Genomic DNA, 21,045 nt, shown 5'->3' on the forward strand with positions numbered 1-21,045 from the left:
TGCTTGATTCTGGCAACCAGACGTGGAAGGAGAGGAAACGGTGGAAATACATAAGCCAGGTTGAAGGACCAGGGCACTGCTAGAACATCTATCAGTACCGCCTGGGGATCCCGGGACCTGGACCCGTAACAAGGAAGCTTGGCATTCTGACGGGACGCCATCAGATCCAAGTCTGGTGTGCCCCATAGCTGAGTCAGCTGGGCAAATACTTCCGGATGGAGCTCTCACTCCCCCGGATGAAAAGTCTGGCGACTTTGGAAATCCGCCTCCCAGTTCTCTACCCCTGGGATATGGATTGCTGAAAGATGGCAAGAGTGAGTCTCCGCCCATCGGATTATTTTGGTTACCTCCATCATCGCTAGAGAACTCAGTGTTCCTCCTTGATGATTGATATAAGCTACAGTCATGATGTTGTCCGACTGAAATCTGATGAATTTGGCCACAGCCAGTTGAGGCCACACCTGAAGCGCATTGAATATCGCTATCAGATCTACAATGTTTATTGGGAGGAGAGCCTCCTCCTGAGTCCATAAACCCTGTGCTTTCAGGGAGTTCCAGACTGCACCTCAGTCCAGTAGGCTGGCATCGGTCGTTACTATGACCCACTCTGGCCTGCGTAAACACATTCCCTGGGACAGGTGAACCTGTGACAACCACCAGAGAAGAGAATCTCTGGTCTCCTCATCCAGATGTATCTGAGGAGATAAATCTGCATAATCCCCATTCCACTGTTCGAGCATACATAGTTGCAGTGGTCTGAGGTGTAGGCGAGCAAATGAAACTATGTCCATTGCCGCTACCATTAGTCCGATTAACTCCATACACTGAGCCACGGACGGCCGAGGAATGGAATGAAGAGCTCGGAAGGTGGTTACAAGCTTTGATTTCCTGACCTCCGTCAGAAATATTTTCATTTCTACCGAGTCTATTAGAGTCCCTAGGAAGGAAACTCTTGTGAGAGGGAAGAGAGAACTCTTATGTTCACCTTCCACCCATGAGAAAAGCAAACACGATGTCAGTGTGAGACTTGGCTAGCTGGAAAGTCGACGCTTGAATTAATATGTCGTCTAGATAAGGCGCCACTGCTAGCACCTTTGTGAAAATTCTGGGAGCCGTGGCCAATCCGAAAGGAAGGGCCACAAACTGGTAATGCCTGTCCAGAAAGGCGAACCTGAGAAATTGGTGATGATCTCTGTGAATAGGGATGTGTAGATATGCATCCTTTAAATCCACGGTAGTCATATATTGACCCTCCTGGATCAGTGGCAGAATAGTCCGTATAGTCTCCATTTTGAAAGATGGGAATTTGTTTAGAAGTTTGAGATCCAAGATTGGTCTGAAAGTTCCTTCTTTTTTGGGAACTACAAACAGGTTTGAGTAAAACCCTAGCCCTTGTTCCGCTTTTGGAACTGGGCGGATTACTCCCATGGTATGTAGGTCTTCTACACAGCGTAAGAACGCCTCTCTCTTTGTCTGGTTTGCAGACAATTGAGAAATGTGAAATCTCCCCCTGGGGGGGGGGGGGGGGAAGGAGAGTCTTTGAAGTCCAGAAGATAACCCTGGGTAACAATCTCTAAAACCCAGGAATCATGAACATCTCTTGCCCAAGCCTGGGCGAAGAGAGAGAGTCTGCCCCCTACTAGATCCGGTCCCGGATTGGGGGCTACCCCTTCATGCTGTCTTAGGGGCAGCAGTAGGCTTCTTGGCCTGTTTACCCTTGTTCCAAGCCTGGTTAGGTCTCCAGACTGACTTGGATTGGGCACAGTTCCCCTCTTGCTTCGCAGCCGGGGAAGAGGAAGAGGGACCACCCTTAAAGTTCCAAAAGGAACGAAAATTATATTTTTTGGTCCTCATTTTATTTGTTTTATCCTGAGGGAGGGCATGGCCTTTCCCTCCAGTGATGTCTGAAATCTCTTTCAGTTCAGGCCCGAATAGGGTCTTACCTTTGAAAGGGATGGTCAACAGCTTAGATTTTGATGACACATCAGCAGACCAGGACTTAAGCCATAACGCTCTGCGCGCTAAAATGGCAAAACCTGAATTCTTTGCCGCTAATTTAGCCAGTTGAAAAGCGGCATCTGTAATGAAAGAATTAGCCAGCTTAAGGGCCTTAATTCTATCCATAATATCCTCTATTGGGGTCTCCATCTGAAGAGCCTCAAACCAGAAAGCAGCTGCAGTAGTTACAGGAACAATGCACGCAATAGGTTGGAGAAGAAAACCTTGATGAACAAAAATTTTCTTCAGGAGACCCTCTAATTTTTTTATCCATAGGATCTTTGAACGCACAACTGTCTTCTATAGGTATAGTTGTGTGTTTGGCGAGAGTAGAAATAGCTCCCTCCACCTTAGGGACCGTCTGCTACGAGTCCCACATGGTATCAGATATGGGAAACATTTTCTTAAAAACAGGAGTGGGAGCGAACAGTATACCTGGTCTATCCCACTCCTTAGTAACAATGTTCGCAATCCTCTTAGGGACTGGAAAAACATCAGTGTAAACAGGAACCTCTAAGTATTTGTCCATTTTACACAATTTCTCTAGGACCACTATAGGGTCACAATCATCCAGAGTCGCTAATACCTCCCTGAGCGGCAAGCGGAGGTGTTCAAGCTTAAATTTAAAGGCCGTCATATCAGAATCTGTCTGAGGGAGCGTCTTCCCTGAATCAGAAATCTCTCCCTCAGACAGCAAATCCCTTACCCTACTTCAGAACATTGTGAGGGTATATCGGATACGGCTACTAAAGCATCAGAAGGCTCAGCATTTGTTCTTAACCCAGAGCTGTCACGTTTCCCTTGTAACCCAGGCAGTTTAGATAAAACCTCTGTGTGGGTTGTATTCATAACTGTGGCCAGTTCTTGTAAAGTAAACGAAGTCGACGCACTAGAGGTACTTGGCGTCACTTATGCGGGCGTTACTGGTTGTGACACTTGGGGAGAGCTAGATGGCATAACCTCTCTTTCTGTTTGAGAATTATCTAGCGATATATCTTTAAGTGCTATAATATGATCTTTAAAATTTATAGACATATCAGTGCAAGTGGGACACATTCTAAGAGGGGGTTCCACAATGGCTTCTAAACACATTGAACAAGGGAGTTTCCTTGATGTCAGACATGTTAACAGGCTAGTAATAAAAACAAGCAAGCTTGGAAAACACTTTATTCAAAGTAATATAATATTTAGAAAAAAAACGGTACTGTGCATTTAAGAGAAAAAAAAAATGCACTAACTCTGCAAAACAGTGTTAAAAAGGAGCAAACTTTTCGAAATTTTTACAGTGGAATCATAAAGCCTTATTAAACTTGCACCACCAGTTAAAACGATTAACCCCTTAATGGAAAAACCGGATTGACAAAACGTCAAAAAAACGGTATAAAAATGTTCAGCACCTTGCCACAGCTCTGCTGTGGCGACTACCTGCCCTTAGAGATAGATTTGTGGGGAAAAAGCTTCCTCTAGGCCCTCAAGAACAGCAGGACCCTCCGGAGAAGCAGCTGCATTTCTTGTGAGTGAAAGAAACTGCGCAACTGAAGTGCGAAAATAGGCCCCTCCCACCTAACTCGATGATATAGGGGCCTAAAAGAAACACACCAAAGTGTTTAAACACACCATGTGGTTTAATAACCCTGAAATAAGCCATAACCACCCCTCAAAAACGTTAATCTTGTAATAAAAAAAAAAACGTGTCACCAGTAACAACTTGGCCCTTTATGCAAGCTGGGATTCCATACCAAGTCTCTGAATACAGCTTACCCTTCCCTCATGGGGATACTGTCAGCCTTTTCTAGAAATATTACAGTCTGTCTAGAAAAAAAGTGACAGAACATACCTCAATGCAGTTTAGCCTGCAAACCGTTCCCCCAACTGAAGTTTTCCTGTACTCCTCAGCCCCTGTGGAAACAGCAGTGGATCTTAGTTACAAAGTGCTAAGATCATCATCCTTGCAGAAATCTTCATCCCTTTTCTGCTAGAGAGTGAATAGTACACACCGGTACCATTTAAAATAAACTTTTGCTTGAGAAAATAAAAACTAACATTTTTGTCACCACACTCACTTTACCCTTCCTATTGCTTAGAGCCGACAAAGAGAATGACTGAGGGGTGGAGCTAAGGGAGGAGATATATAGACATCTCTGCTGTGGGTGCTCTCTATGCCACTTCGTGTTGGGAAGGAGAATATCCCACAAGTATGGATGAATCTGTGGACTCTATAAATCTTGCAAGAGAAAAGAAAGTAAACACCTAGTAATTAATTACAAGACATTTATGTTGTGTTGCTATAGAACTTATCAGGCAGGTCTAAACATTTTTTTTTTTTTTTTTTTTTAACAAATGAGCATCAATTTTACTGAAAGGTTTTCAATAGCCAATTCCACCCTCCATTTGCCTTATTAAGACGAGCCAATCTGGGCTTTAGTCTGCAGGCAAGAAGTACATTATTTTGTGGTTATTAGTTAAAGCGTGTGTAACAGGGCTAGCCTTGATAAGTCAGTAGGGTGCATTTCAAGTTTTGGAAATATAATGCTGCTCATAACAAAGTATATTGCAAAGTTGTTTCATTTTGCATAACTAAACATTTTACACTGAAATCTCAAAGTGCTTACTGTTCCTTTAATACTAAGCACAATATTAGTGTCAGGAGGTAATGAAAAAAAAAAAAAAAGGTATAAAGGTTATTGGCCTAGAGCAGATCTCCTCAATTTCAGTTCTCAAGAAGCCATAAGGTATATTCCTTACAGGCTTCTCAGTAGCCCAATCACTATGATTCTCCCTTCTGTGCGGAAGTAACTGACCAATCATATTTGGCATAAAGTGTATTTAAAAGGCAGAGAAGTGCATTTGTGTGACAAGTAACTCTGCAAATTTAAAATGCTTGATGTCAACAGTACTTAGAGCAAGTGCTACAACAAATGTGCAGGTAATGTGCGGTTTAGGTATGCACACTAAGGGCTAGATTTATTAAAGCCCTACGGCTGCAAGTTCTCACAAGAACTTGCTCGCCGTCATTTATCAAGCAGCGGTCACCAGACCGCCGCTTCCCTAACCCCTTTGCCACCTCTAATGTGGTGAAATTCAATCTCCTCGGTCTAGTCAGACCGAGGAGATTGACAGCTCCTGCCAGCGCGTGATTGGCTGTGCGCGGGCAGGATTGCACGCAAGCGCAAAATTGCGCTGTGTGCAATGGCGAATACCTGCGGGTAATTTTGCCCCGCCACAGGCGAGCTGAGGTGTGCAGGGGCACGTATACGCGCCCCTGTCCGCCTCAGCTTTAATAAATCTAGCCCTACAGGTTCTAAAAGTAGAGAGAAATACTTCCTAGAAAACTTAACTGTTCTGATGGCATTTGAGATGCAGTGCTGAGCTTGTCAAACACCACTAAACGCGAGTGATAAAACTCAAAATGTGTCCCACATACAGTAATGGTGAATCATTCAGCGCAATGAAAGAAAGAGAATTCAGCACTCAAAAATATCAAGATTACACATTTATTAAGAATTGAAATTCACAAAAAAATGCAAGCACATCATATTGCTAGAATTGTGCAATTGGTTGCTGCAGCCTCAGAACAAAATGTGTATATATCATATAAAGGCTACACAAACAAGTAAAGATAAACAGAATAGACCCATGACAATACCTTAAACAGATGCACTGTGGTATTTGCACCAGCCTATTAGTAAAAAGTTGAGATTTGGACAGTTCTAAATTTGAGTAATTATTCACCACTAAAATGTACCATTAAAGTTTTTCATGTTGCTTAAAAAAAAAAAAAAATTGTATTATAACGTGATTTCACTCAAATTAAGGGGGCTTCATGCTTGATCTTAAAGCATTGGGGACAACTTTTACAATACAATGAAGGACATATCTAAATTTAAATTTGCATATATCACACACCGAAGGCAGCTTTCCTGAACCTCATAATTCTTTATTTAAAAACTAACAATAATAAAAATAATAAATGATGAGGATGATGGTGGTGGTGTGGGTAATGAACCCCAATTCAACCGAAAAAAAGGTGTTTTAAAATGCAAAATTGACAGTTATATAACTGCCTAAATATATATATTTTTTTTTATCTTGCTCAGTCATTTGTACATAGAGTATATTATTATTATCGGTTATTTGTAGAGCGCCAACAGATTCTGCATCGCTATTAAAGGCGGAGTACAACAAAACAGTTATAGGGATCAAATGGGTAGAGGGCCCTGCCAAGAGTTGCACTGTTGTAGTCCGCTCTTGAGAAGGTGATCAACAAACAGTTGGACTCTTAGATTATATGCTAAGGGGGTTCAGGGGATAGCAATGGAGTAGAGGAACTGGTATAAAGAAAGGTTAGCGTAGGTTGTATGCATCCCTGAACAGTAGAGTCTTTAAAGCGCACTTTAAGCTTTTAAAACTAGAAGAGAGTCTTGTGGAGCAAGGCTGAGAGTTCCACAAGATGGGAGCCAGTCTGGAGAAGACCTGTAAACAGGTGACAAGAGAGGAGGAGAGGAGGAGGTCGTGAGCAGAGTGAAGGGGACGGGAGGGAGAGTATCTGGAGACAAGGTCTGAGATATAGGGGGGAGCAGTGCAGTTGAGGGATTTGTATGTCAGAGTGAGAATTTTGTGTTTGATCCTAGAGGAAGCCAGTGAAGAGATTGGCAGAGAGGTGCAGCAGATGAAGAGCGACTTGTAAGGAAGATGAGTCTGGCAGAGGCATTCATTAAGGATTGTAAAGGAGCTAGGCGGTAGTATAGACCCTATTATAATCTGTATCTTTGGTGCAACAGAAATATTACAGTGCGTGGCCCCGAGTTCTCCTGGGACTCCGGGTAGCACAATACATGCATTCAAAGTTACAGTAAATACACATAGAAACTGGCGCTCCAGCACCTTTGTTGTGCTATAAAGCAGGTGTCAACAAATCTGTTTAGATTACAGGAGCCAGCAAGAAAACATATTAGCCAGACAGTGGTATCTGTATAAAGATATATGGAGAATAACCCAAAACATTAGGAGCCGGGGTAAAATTCTAGGAGACAGTGGCTCCCTGGCTTCTGGATTTGTCCAGCCCTTCTATACTGAGTCCCATGAGAAATAAGTAACACAAAATGCAATAGACTGATGGATGGGCAGACTTATGAGTCCTGATTAGCTGTAACACCCATCTGCAAAGAAGGAAAAAAGGCAATTGTGCGCTGAAAAGATTCAAAATTGTATTTGAAATGCTGCATTTTAAAAACCCTTATAGTTTTTAAAGACTCCCCCATATATCAACATGATGACTGGAGGTAAATCATTTAAAAAAAAAGGGTTTTTATTGTTTGTTTTTTAAAGTTTTCTGTCCATTTAATTGGTACCATATAAACTATAGGCTTTAAGCATATTATGCATCCATTAATATGCCAAAGCCTGGCTATAAGTTGAATTTCCACTAAAATCCTGGTAACAGTAGAATGCAAGCAGAAAAAGCATTAAAAACGAACCATAAAACATGTTTATATAGCCAGTTGTGATGCAACAAATTAAACAACTATCAAGCAAAATTACAAAAATATAAAAGCAGCAACATACAGACTGGCAGATAACTACGGCCCAGCTAGCCTGTTAATTATTTTATCTAAACGGGAAGGCTTAAAAACAATCCTCAAGATAGCCTTATTCATTATTCCAGAGATTATTTACTGTATTGCCTATAATCACTTATGCAGCAGGATAATCCAAGAAATCAGTGTAGCCAGCTTCAGTTTTCAAGAGAAGCAAACAGACCAGGATTTTCGGCTCTATGTTTCAACAGTGGAAATCAAAGTGATTGAGCAAGATTAATACATCTGTGTCCATACAGTGATCAAATGCAAACCCCTTTTGTGGCTCAAAAAGACTGAAGATGGACAGCCCAGTATCGCTATTAACCACTGCAATTTTCTGTATTTTTTATTTATTACATTTAGTTTACACATTACCTTAAATATTACCCCTCACTGAAAACTCTTAACTTGTAGTATTTTTACATTAAAAAGGGACATGAAACAGATTTTTAAATTATGTAAAAGTAAAATACTTTAATTATTTTGTCCCATTTCCCATAATGCACACTTACCCTGCTACTTATCTGACCTCAGCAGAGGTGATAAGATAAAGCAAATCAATGCAAGTTTTGCCAACAAAATGAAAGTAACAAGCCATGTTGGCTCTAGTATAAAGTTGAGATTGGCTCCTCCAAAAAAGGCAATAGGTGGGGAAAGTTTTTGTTAGTTATTGTACATAAATTGACAAAAGACACTGTGTTCACCTACTCAGACATTTTTTCACACTCAAAAAAATATTAAAAGGTATAATATTGCAAGACGGACTACAGAAAATTGTAATACAATGTATTTCATGAAATTTTAAGACGTATGTGTGTTTTCTACAAAAGTAGAGTATATCAGCAAACCCTGCAAACAATATTTACACAAAACAAATGGTTTAAAGGCAGTGAAGACCCCAGAAATTTCTTCGGGGGGGGGGAGCACTTCTAGGAGGCCCACTGGTGATTTATGGACAGGTCCTCGACCGTAGGGCAAGACTGGGTGTGTGTCGCAGGCAGGGCCCTACACATCATAGGTGGGGCTTGGCATGCAGCAAGCAGGGCCTGAGCTGTTGCAGAGCCTGGGCAGAGTGGTGGTGGGAAGACACCATTGGAGGGGTCAGCCATTAGGCTATGTTGGGGGGCTAGCGGCATCCATGGTAACAACACTATTTAAAGAAAACTTTATAAAATAATTTTTAGCAGTTTTTAAGGGTTTTCCCCCCCATTTCAAAACAGTCCAGGGAGAGGGAACTTGTAAGAGGGAACGTGTGCATTTTGTGGCTAGAGATCACTTGAAACACTGATCAAAACTAGCTGCTCAACAGAAGTTTTGTAAAGAAAAGAATATTTTCATTGTCAGTAACAGCATTAGTAAAAATAAAATAAATTAATGCAAAAGTAGTGCAATTAACCAAGGTGAATTAGAGAAAAGGCAAAGTAACTAAATGTAGATTGCATTACACATTTTCTATCAAATGTAGGTTTGTGTTACAAATGTTTTCGTTATGTTTGTGAATGTGACTTGTGAACTTTACTATTATCTGTTACCTTTCTTTAAAAAAGGGTAAAGTTTGAAGAACGTAAACAACAATGTACAACTAAACGAGGAGTTTAAAAAAGTGGTTAAATAAACAGGGGTGGATAACTAGTACCCAGTAGGCACCAATCCTCAGATCTCAGACAAAAAGCGAACAGCTACAATAACATGAATACAATGTATAATGCACAGCCCCAGCATATCATTTTAGTAACTTTAAGAGTTTACTTTTTTCCATGTGTTTTTATGGCAAATGATTATTACGCAGTGACTACTGCACCACTTATACCTATCAATCAATACTAAACCTTCAATATTGGATTTATTGTCTGTAATGCACAAAGTGCCCACAGTGTTTAATCTGAGCTAGTGCAGTTTCTTAAAAAAGGTATTAAAGGACATGTTTACTTGTCAGCAAATACAATTTCAGTTTCTACAGATTACCTGTCAAAGCACACAGGTTTGTGGATCTCAACAGTTGCATATAACAAAGCCTAAAAGTCTTGCATATCAGATATATATGGGGAATTTAGAACCTTATATGAAAAAAATAAATAGGCAGCATACAAAGTATACACTGCATCTCAAAATACAAGTAGAAAAATGTTTGAAAACTATTTAAATCATTTTGTTAATTTGCAGGGCTTTCCAAAGACAGAAGCAGTCCATTAATAAATCCCTTGCAATACTGTACATGTTGTACCTGGTCTCACTTGCTACAGCCAGGGGCACGGTCATAAAGTAAAATTCCTTGTAGCATTGTGATATGCAGAAACAATCTGGGGACAATTACAGTATGTACTCAAGGTCTCAAGTCTCTAAAGGGAAGGCACAATTTGCTTAGTGGAGTAACAACAAAATAAATGATGAATGTACACTGCATAGTATTTACGTTTAGTTTTTTTGTTTTTTAGCTATACATAAAACATGATTTAAAATGTAATGTCCACTGAATCTTAAACTAACAGGAAATCCATGTTCATGTCCAGGGAAAAACTGCTAACTAGCTAATGACGACAAATAGTTTAATGCATGACAAATTACTACTTTTAAAAATACCCTTTTTTAGATGCAAAGAAAAAAATTTTTTACTATCACTTACGAAATAACCAGAATTATAATTAAAGGGACAATGTACTATAAAAAAATGTTTTCCCCTTAAGGGCCATGAATTTGGGAGAAAAACTTGCCCAAAAGACTGTAGAACCATTAGCAATTTTGGTACCACTCTATATAAAGTGAAAGTCAATCCTAGCGTTTGTGAAACACTAGGATTGACCATTGAAACAAATAAAGAGGGCTTTCATTCATGAAGTATAACATACTTCATGCAGAAAGCTCCTTTATTTGTTTCAAGCGTTCGCCATTTTGAGCTGCTTAGGCAGCCCACGGCAGAATGCTGTTTTGCCAAGAGGTGACGTTTCCACCTCCTAGCAAATAGCGTGCGGGAAATCCGGCACCACAGGGAGACAAGCCGGATTTAGCACACAGCTATTGACTAAGAGGTAAAAACGTCACCTTCTCAAGCAAAACAGGATTCTGCCGTGGGCTGCCTAGCGTTTCACAAACAAAACTGAAATAGAGCCCTGTTTTTTGGTTGACAACCCAAGGTATTGATCTAGACCCATTTTGGTATATTTTGTGTCACCATTTCACCATCAAATGCGATCATAATAAAAATAAAAATGTGGGGGGGGGGGGATTAACTTTTTCATAATTTCAGTGAGAAGTCCAAAGTTTACATACTGTGTGTACAGTCATAACACAAATTGTTGTAAAAGCTTCTCTGGGGTCCCCTTTGTTCAGAAACAGCAGACATGCATAGCTTTTGGATTTTTTTTTGGTAATTAGAAGGCAGCTAATTGCAGCTGTGCACCACACTTCCAAAATTCCCAGGAGCAAAAGGGGTTAATCAGGTAGCTTGTAAAGTTAATTTTAGCTGTAGTGTAGAGATTACCCCACCACTTGATCCGCCCAAAACAGCTCTCTTCCCTCCCTCACCACCCAATGGTCACCACCATCTTAGGTACTGGCAGACAGTCTACCAGTATGCACATTTAGGGCTTTTATTTTTTTAATTTTTGTGTGTGTGTCGCAGCGGTCACGCGCTCTCCGGTGATGGGCCATCCACCGGCACAATGTTATCTATGTAGCACACATGATTTAGCACTGTCTAGCTATAAAAACTGTCTAAAAGCATTGAGATAAGAGGCAGCCTACAAGCACTTAGAAATTAGCAAATAAACAAACCTAGGTTTAGCTTTCAACAAAGAATACCAAGAAAAAGAAAGTTTGATAAAAGTACATTTTGAATACAGTGCCTTTAAAAGTAAAAAAACATGCAATTTTAAACAAAATTCCAATTTACTTCTGTCAACGCATTTGCTTAATTTTCTTGGTTTCCTTTTTTTTTTTTTAAAAAAAAAACAAAAACAAAAAAAGCATACCTAGGTTTTCTTCTCTATTGAATGGTAATTAGCAATCATCATTTTCCAAATATTTTTCAACACCTATTTATGATCCAACAGTTAAAAACAGTTCACCTTGTCATCACACCAAAAATACAGATGTCGCAGAATGTAGTGGCCTCCTTCCATTTTTTATTTTTTTTTTAAAAAAGGAAAGAAAAGAAAATCTGAACAAAGCAAAAATTGCCTAAAGTATTTGGTATCCACCATTCTTTATATCAAATGTATTAGAACAAGCTTCACTTTTGATTTAATTACTTCACATATTACTTTAAAAGGGACACTGAACCCAAATGTTTTCTTTCGTGATTCAGATAGATCATGCAATTTTAAGCAACTTTCCAATTTACTCCTATTATCGTTTTTTCTTTGATCTCTTGCTATCTTTATTTGAAAAAGAAGGCATCTAAGCTTTTTATTAGTTCAGACCTCTGGACAGCACTTTTTTATTGGTGGATGAATTTATCCACCAATCAGCAAGAACAACCCAGGTTGTTCACCAAGAATCGGCCGGCATTTAAACTTACATTCTTGCATTTCAAATAAAGATACCAAGAGAATGAAGAACATTTGATAATAGGAGTAAATTAGAAAGTAGCTTAAAATGTTATGCTCTATCTGAATCACAAAAGAAAAAAATTGGGTTCAGTGTCCCTTTAAACAGTAAAGCAAATGAGATTGGCAATCAAGCTCTTTCTGTAGATCTGAATAAGAGTTCTACACTTAGCCCACTCTTCTTGAGCAAACTGCCCCACTTATCTCAGGTTTGATGGGTGCCTTTTCCCAACTATGAGTTTCAGCTCTTTCCACAGATGTTAAAGGGACAGTAAAATGAAAATTAAACTTTCATGATTCAGACAGAGCATGCAATTTTAACAACTTTCCAATTTACTTCTTGCAACATTATTTATAGCTTTGTTATAAAATGTTGCAAAACACTACTGCCATATAGAGTACTAAAGACATGTGCACTCTCCTGAGCCTACCTAGTTTTACTCTTCGATAAAAGATATCAAAAGAACTAGGCAAATTTGATAACAGAAGTAAATTGGAATTTTTTTTTTTTTTTAATTTGAATGCTCTTGACACATAAAAGTTTAATTTTGACTTTACAGTCCCTTTAAATGGGACCCATATCAATGCCTTGATAGTCTATCATCATGCCATGCAAAGATTATAGACAACCAGTGTCAGAAGCACCCAAAAACATCACCAGGACTCCTCCATTTTTCACAGGAAGCTTCATCCCTTTGAAAGATTTTTTTTCCTTCTGTAAACATGATGTAGTTGCAATTTGCCAAAAATCTATGCTTTTGTTTTTGTCAGTCTAGCCATGGGTTAAACACTCGTATGTACTAGACCCAGAAAATGCTCCATCCCTCCTTTAAGGGTCACAGTGCTATTAAACATAAAGGCACAAAGCAACAGTTTTTAAAATAAAGGGACACTAAACCCAAATGTTTTCTTTCATGATTCAGATAGAGCATGCAATTTTAAGCAACTTTCTAATTTACTCCTATTGTCAATGTTTCTTCATTCTCTTGCTATCTTTATTTGAAAAGCAGAAATGTGATGCATAAAAGCCAGCGCATTTTTGGTTGAGAACCTGGGTTATGCTTGCTTATTGGTAGGTAGATGTAAGCCTTCCATTAGCAAGCGCTATCCGTGGTGATGAACCTAAAATGGGCTGGCTGCTTAGATTTACATTCCTGCTTTTAAAATAAAGATAGCAAGAGAATAAAGAAAGATTGATAATAGGAGTAAATTAGAAAGTTTATTAAAAAGTCATGCTCTAACTGAATTATGAAAAAAAAATTGGGCTCAGTGTCCCTTTAAAAAGGGGTAAAAAACAGAAGCTAATGTACTAGCTTAGATATCTGTTTCCAAGGGAGCTTGGCAAGAAAAGATGGTCACTTTTCCTCCCATGTAGAATGACATTATCATCAAGCTGAAATCACAATTAAAGGGACATTCCGGTCACAATTTAAATTCACATAGATTAATTACATCTTTGAATAGAAACATTTTTGCAATATGTATTGGTAAAAATGCTTCTAGTTAAAGATAGTGTTTTAGTGTAAACAAAATATGTGCATGTGAAGCATAACTAAACATTCTCAGTGCACCAGCATTTTAAATACTGCAGCTGCTCTGAGTGCCAGTGAGGCATGTAATCATGTCAGCAATTACCAAATTGAGTCATTTCCAGATGGTGCAAGCACCTTAGGCAAGTGCTTTATTTAAAAAGCTGGTGCATAGTTAAAATCAGCCGTAGTTTTTATTAGAAGTTTTTTTTGCCAATACATGTTTATTACAAAAATGTTTCTATTCAAGACTGAAATGCATCCATGTGGATTCCAATTTTGGATGGAATTTCCCTTTAACCCCTTAAGGACCAACGACGTACAGGGTACGTCCTACAAAAAAAAAAAAGGTCCTTAACGACCAAGGACATACCCTGTGTTTGAAAGCGGTGGAGGCGATCCTGATCGCTTCCAGCCGCTTTCATGTTATTGCAGTGATGCCTCAATATTAAGGCATCCTGCAATAACATTTTCTAGCAGTCTGATGCAGAAAGAGTCACTCTGTGGCCCTCTCTGCATCGGCCATCGATGGCCGTGATCGTTGGTGGGTGGGAGCTGATGAAGGGAGGCGGCCATCGGTAAAGGAGGGGGGCGGGGGAACCCTACACTATGGCACAATAAAGGTTACTAACAAGGTGGGAAAGAGGACTGGGGAGGGTGGGAGTTTTCAGTTAAGGGATCTGGGAGAGGGTGAGGGGTTGGATGTTGAGGGGGGGCAGCTACACTACAGAAAATAGAGTAATTTGTTAATAAAATATTTAAAAAAAAGGCAGTACCCAAGATGGCGCACAATAAGTTAGAGAGAGCTGTTTGGGGGGATCCTACACAGCAGAATTATGGGGGGGGGCGGTTTAATGCATTATTGGATTAAAATGCAAGGCTACTAATATTTTCAGCCCTATCAGTGTATCAATAAAAAAAAAATAAAGATAATAATCTGGGCAAGATAGTCCATTATTATTATTATTATTATTATTATTATCCTCCAACAAGACACTGGCATATATTTGGATTTAATTGTAATATTTATATATATGTAGAACATTGTTCAAAGATCAAATCTTAATGTTTTAAAAAAAAACTGCACCTATTTGAGTCCTTGAGATTGGCACTAGGAGCAATTAAAAGGTGCACATAAAAGCGCAAATGAATATGTTGATATTTGGATAAGCACTGTTTGTAAGCAGCTGAAACGCAATACTGTGCAGGGTGCTTTTGGAGTTACCACCCTTCTGGATTGCAGTTCTCACGGGAATAGGGCCCTCAATCCCTCCTGTATTTGTCAGTCAAATTTTGTCTGGTCTCTTACAAGTTTTGTATCATTGTTTTACTTAAATGAATTGTACCCATGGACAGCGCTGCAGAATATGTTTGGTGCTTTATAAAAAAAAAAAAAAAAAAAAGAATAAGAATACTAACCAGTGGCATAAAACTCAAGTATACTTTCAAATGTACAAAAACACAGTAGAAATAAAAATGGTGATAATGATCAACTGCTGTTGCTTCTAGAAAACATTTAAAAAGGAAATTAAAACACTAGATTTTTCTTTGCATAAATGTTTTGTAGATGATCCATTTATATAGCCTATACAGCTTTTTTTTTTTTTTTTTTTAGTATAGTTTTGCTTATTTTTAAATAACATTGCTGATTTTCAGACTCCTAACCAAGCTCCAAAGTTTTAGGAGAATACTGATGTATAGCTACTCCAGCTTGCTCCCGTTTGTGTAAAGGGTCTTTTCATATGCAGAGGAAGGGGGAGTGTCTGTTTTTTTCAATAGAACCACTTACAGTGGGTGTTCCAGCTAACCTTTTCAACAGTGGTAAACTGGGAGCTTCTAAGTAAGTTTTTAAACGGTTTTATCCTGGATTTTTAGATTAATATATGTGAATATTATTCTGTATAGTAGTGTCTATTACATGCAGTTATATGAAATTTGGTGAAAACTGTCCCTTTAAATAGGGTATTTAAATAGAGCCTTGTGTCAGTTTATTCTAGACAGCATAAGAACTCAACAGTATCATTAAATGGGACAAAGTAAAAAAAACAAAAAACTCATGATTCAGACAGTGCATGAAGGTTTTAACAACTTTCCAATTTACTTCTGTTACCTTATTTGCTTAGTTCTCTTGGTATCCTTTGTTAAAATTCATAATTAGGTAGGCTCAGGAGCAGCAAATGTCTATATACTGGCTCACAGCTAGCTCCCAGTATTGTTACTCCTTCAACAAAGGCTATCAAGAGTGTTGCAAATGTTATGCTCTACCTTAATCATAGAAAAAAAAAAATTGTGTTTCATGTCCCTTTAATAAATGTATCTTACAATTTCTATAAAAAATAGTAACCATACATCAGTGTCAAACTTTAGAGTGAGCAGTAATATCAAAATGGAAAAATTAAAGAACAATGATCAGAGTGACAACTTGTAAAATCAAAAGTAGCTTTTATTTAGTGCTATAATTCTTAACCTGGAGATACTTTTAGAATTAAAGGGACACTAAACCCATTTTTTTTATGATTCAGATAGAGCATGCAATTTTAAGCAACTTTCTAATTTACTCCTATTATCAAATGTTCTTCATTCTCTTGGTATTTTTATTTGAAAAGCAAGAATGTAAGTTTAGATGCCGGCCCATTTTTGGTGGACAACCTGGGATAAATTCACCCAACAATAAACAAGTGCTGTCCAGGGTCTGAAGCAAATATTGGCTGGCTCCTTAGCTTAGATGTCTTCTTTTTCAAATAAAGATAGCAATAGAATGAAGAAAAACTGATAATAGGAGTAAATTAGAAAGTTGCTTAAAATTGCATGCTCTATCTGAATTATGAAAGAAAACAAAATTGGGTTCAGTGTCCCTTTAAGGAAGGCAACCTGTAAGGAGATGTTATATAGGTACACCTCACTTTACATTGTGTTATCACTCAGTTGCATACAGCACAATATAAAGAATCTTGGTATAAATAAAGAAAAGGCTCAACGGTTTCTAGCCAGACAATCTCAGATCATAGAACTATACTATAAACTGCATCTTTTAAAATGATTCTACTTCTTATTCTACATAAGTAATGTCTGACTCCTAACAAAACTGTTCTGGTGCCTCAAATGTCTGTCTATTAATAGAAACATGTCAGGCCCTGAGAAATCATCAACCAGCATAAAGTCAAACCTGAAATATGTTAGGTTTACAAGTTGTGATGTAATGAGAAAATTGAATGGTATCAATCGTCTTTTCCCATTAGCATGGGCTTGGCAAATCCCAGAAGTTAGAGAGATGTGGCTCATAGCGTTTAACTTGTAGCTCCTAACTTTTTGGATTATTTCTCATGTTTATATTCCAAATTCCTTAAAACGTGCATTGAAAAACGGCAGCATAGTTCTGAAATACACTATAGGCACACACATACACACATAAATATATATATATATATATAAAAATCATCATACACCTCTATATTACAGGGATAGAACGGTCAAAATCAAAATGTGCATTTAAATTTTAAAATAGAAGCATTTGTGTAATAAATTTTCATTAGCAAAAATACTTCTAATAAGTTATTACTGTTTATCAGCAGCATAAGACATATGTTTTCAGTGCCCCGTCTGCCATTCCAACACTACATTCTCAGAGTCCAAAGAGGCTTGTAATGAGACAAATTAAAGTGACAGTGCAGAATTATGAAACATATTAACCAATGTTTACTTGTCCCTTTAGTGACAATACACACCACCTACAGCACTCCGAGCAGACACGGTGTTAGAATCCTAATCCTCTAAACCCAAATATGGAGGCATATTGGAAAATGTTTCTATTCAAAATTGAAATGTATTCATGTGTATTCCAATTTTGACCTATCCCTTTAATGAAGGTGACATTTATATCACATATAGGAGACGTGAAGCGTATTAAAGAGACAACCACACAATCTTAGAAACCAAAATATGACTATTACGATTAATAGAACAAAATGATCTAAAAAGGAGCAGAACTAGAGTATTTACCACAAGATGGACAATCAATCCTGAAATAGAAATATTCTTTAGACTATAAATTATGCTTTCTTGGTACATATGCATAGCACATAAATGAAGGGTGTCATCCTAAAGAACATACAATTTAGAACAGACTAATGTGTCGGGCACAACGCACACACATATTACATTAATAATAGTAAGCTTAAACATGTTTTGGATATCAAAATGTATTATGTGAACAGAAAGAACAACAAGAACTTAAAGACACATCAAACATTACTTTAAGCCAGAAGAAAAACAAAAGGAGTCTACTCATCAGTAAGATAAAAAAAGGTTTATAGCCAGTCTTAAATCATATATTGATTCCTTGTCAATACAACATACTTAACTACAGAAAGGAAATACGTTCCTGTATTCGTTAACAGCAGGTCAGTCTGATGCAGATCATTCCTATTATAATGTATCATATTGCACCTAGGTTCTTAGATTGTGATACATTAAACCAACATAGCCCCAAAATAAAATACTGCTTTCCATAAGCTTTCATAACCTCACAGATTCTTCAAACAATCCCATGGAATGCTGTGCATTCTTACAAAATATAAATAAATTAAACTGTCAAGTTAACAGACAAATCTTCAGATGCAATATACAGCCCACGTTATTACACAAAGAGCTCAGTGTATTACTAAACCATTTGCAAGCAAGCAACTGCAGAGAATTGCAATATTATACATCAGGCAGAAAGTTAATATATTGCTTCCTATCGACTACTGAAGAAAAACTTAAAAACTATCTCCCATTATAAACACAAAGGTTGAGTCATCTTTAACGTTATTATGGAAAACCTAGATAATGTATACCGCTTTCATTACATAGGAGAAAGCTGTCAGAATGGCACACCCACTAAGAGGGCATAAAAGAAATTTCCCTGCACATGAAAAAGAATGTTTAATGCATTCATTATTTTTGACTACATCCAACATTGTGTATATAGCATTAGATGAATAAACTAATGAATAAAACTGTTAGTGTGTACGTAAATTAGTTATTCAGCTATCTGTTCACACTATTGCCAGGGGCAAAGAACTCATCACTAAAGATAGAGACCAAAATAAACAAGTGTCTGTGTTCAAGAAAGTGTGTCTTACAGAAATCACTCAAATTTGTGTGACACAAGGTTACTCAATAGAGATCATGTTGTTCTAAAGTTTTAACATAAATGCATTTAATTTTTATATATGTGATTCTGTATTAACAGCACAAGGTTTTCCTGCTCTTTCACACTAAAAAGTATGCTTAAAAAACTATTACAAAGAAATCTTAGTGTGACAATATACTGAGTGAGTGCCAAAGCCAATGTATCTGTATCTTACCTTGCCTTTATGTATAAATTTTAGAGAGTTTAATTAGGATACTAAATCACATGACCATGGCTGTCAGAGGAGTAAGAAATAAAGTTGGGATAATTTCTTATTCAGAGAGTGTATACGTTTTTCTCAATGCAGAAATGGCAAGAGATGTACCCCAACCACACACAAATTAGGTAAAGTTGCTCACTAGCAAAACTAGCATTAAACTCGTTTCTAAGATGAGACAAATAAATGTTGTTAGTTTATTTGTTGATTTAAAAAAAAAAACCCTTGCAAAGGAATTTACAATGTATTGAATAAGCAAGCTATAAACATCGGTAAGGAATCGGATAAGGGATTTGGTTCACTTGAGTTCTTGATACAATATTAGAAAATAGGTCAATATCTCTCAGTCAATAGCCTAGATCTCAAATAAACAAATCTGTTACCCAATGGTGCAAGGAGAGATCCTCAATGAATTAGCGAATCAGCAACAGGAGACATCTGGTTCGCTTGAGAGTTTAGTGAATCTAGTGGAAATCCTATGTAATCAACCTCTAACATTAAATAGAGAAGCTAATGCTACAAACAAGCAGAAAGAAAGAGATGGAAAAGCAGTGAGAAGTCTGAAAAAAATGAAACCTGCCCGGGTACCTACCTGCAGCACAAGAGGCTCCGGGTTGAAAGCTAGCGTAAGAAGCAGCTGCATACGCTCGGTGTCCTTGAGGTTCTTAAGCAGGAAGCTGCCCGAGTCCTTAGTCTCTGCATACCGCCGTACGAGCCTGTCCAGCAGCCGCTGCGAGGGGCAGTGCACCAGATCCGACCATCCCTCAACCACATCTGGGGTAAGCAGTCTAACATCCCCATTGAGCCGGGCGAAGTGCGTCTTCTGCATGGCCTGGATGAGATCACAGCGCGGCCGCCCCGTGGCTCTCTTGCAGATCTTCTGGTCTAGCTCCGATAGCTCCTGGTTAGAGCCCAAGCGCTTGAGTACCACTCTGCGGCTGCCCTCCCGAGGTTCCCCGTACTGGGCGAAGTGCACGTTCTTGACGTTGAAGAAGTCGAGGAGTCGCAGACGCCCCCAACCTTCGAAGCTTAGCTGTCCGTTCATGAACTTCCGGCACCAGCTGGTCCCAAAACATGCCGGGCACTTATTTAGGCTGAGAAAGCGTCGGTCAGTGAGCTCGTTACGCTGGAAAGAGGCGAGCAGGGAATGTGTGTTAAGCAACATCACCACCAGCAAGCTGGCCACAAACAACAGCTTCACGTAGCGATACAAGCGGCCGAACTTCAGCGAAACAAGGCGCAACATGGTCCCGCTCTCACTCCGCTCCCAAGGAAGGGGAGCGGCAGCTGTGCCTCCCCCCTCTGGAAGTCTCTGAGAGCCGGCGGGGCCAGCTCGTAGAAGTGGGACACGTTCAATACGGCGATGTTTTGCAGTTACCCCTATCAGCCAGTGTCTAACGCTTATACTCCAGCAGCTCACAACTTACTAAGGTAGGCAGCTCTGGAAATCCGGAGCCGACTGAGGAGGGAGAATAGGCGTGACCAAACACTCTAAGGGGGCGTTCTTGTTGTGTCACGTGACATGGATGGACGGAGCTAGGTGTAGCTTCGATGCTGACGTCCACAGTAATGCCGCCATCTTGGAATGGGCTGGGCTAAGGCTATTATCGATGGATTAGATAGAAGAATAATACTCGTAAAATGTGTTTAAGGGAAAATACTTGAGTTTTAGTTGTTAATGTTTTGTTTTTTAGATACATTTATATATTTGTATTGCTTTGTATGCTGGATTGTAAACGTCCACGAACGCTCTTTTATAAAGTAGTGACAGACAGCAAGTAAGTAAATTATATGTATGACAGTTGTGTTGACGAGAACCCTGTCCTTATGGATACATCAGCGAAAGAATACAGCAAAAGGATTATGAATACAATGGACACGTCAAGATCTGTATTTTAGTTTTGATTCGAAGAACCGCATTGTAAAGCATGTAGGTTACAATGCTTCTATTAAAACTAAGAACGGTTTAAACTCAAGACACCCGAAGTATACGTCCGTATGCCTC

General features: G+C 38.7%; 1 protein-coding gene across 1 annotated transcript in view; it reads right to left on the reverse strand.

Moving 5' to 3' along the window:
• DIPK2A (divergent protein kinase domain 2A) overlaps positions 1 to 20,504 on the reverse strand; it is a 158,605-nt gene extending 138,101 nt beyond the window's left edge. Inside the window, exon 1 of the mRNA XM_053710010.1 lies at positions 19,633 to 20,504. Coding sequence (XP_053565985.1) covers positions 19,633 to 20,286 — 654 coding nt within the window. The 5' untranslated portion in view covers positions 20,287 to 20,504. The remainder of the gene's footprint in view (positions 1 to 19,632) is intronic.
• Between the last annotated feature and the right edge of the window lie 541 nt (positions 20,505 to 21,045).

The sequence above is a fragment of the Bombina bombina genome, chromosome 4 (genome assembly GCF_027579735.1).
Source record: "Bombina bombina isolate aBomBom1 chromosome 4, aBomBom1.pri, whole genome shotgun sequence".
Taxonomy (NCBI): domain Eukaryota; kingdom Metazoa; phylum Chordata; class Amphibia; order Anura; family Bombinatoridae; genus Bombina; species Bombina bombina.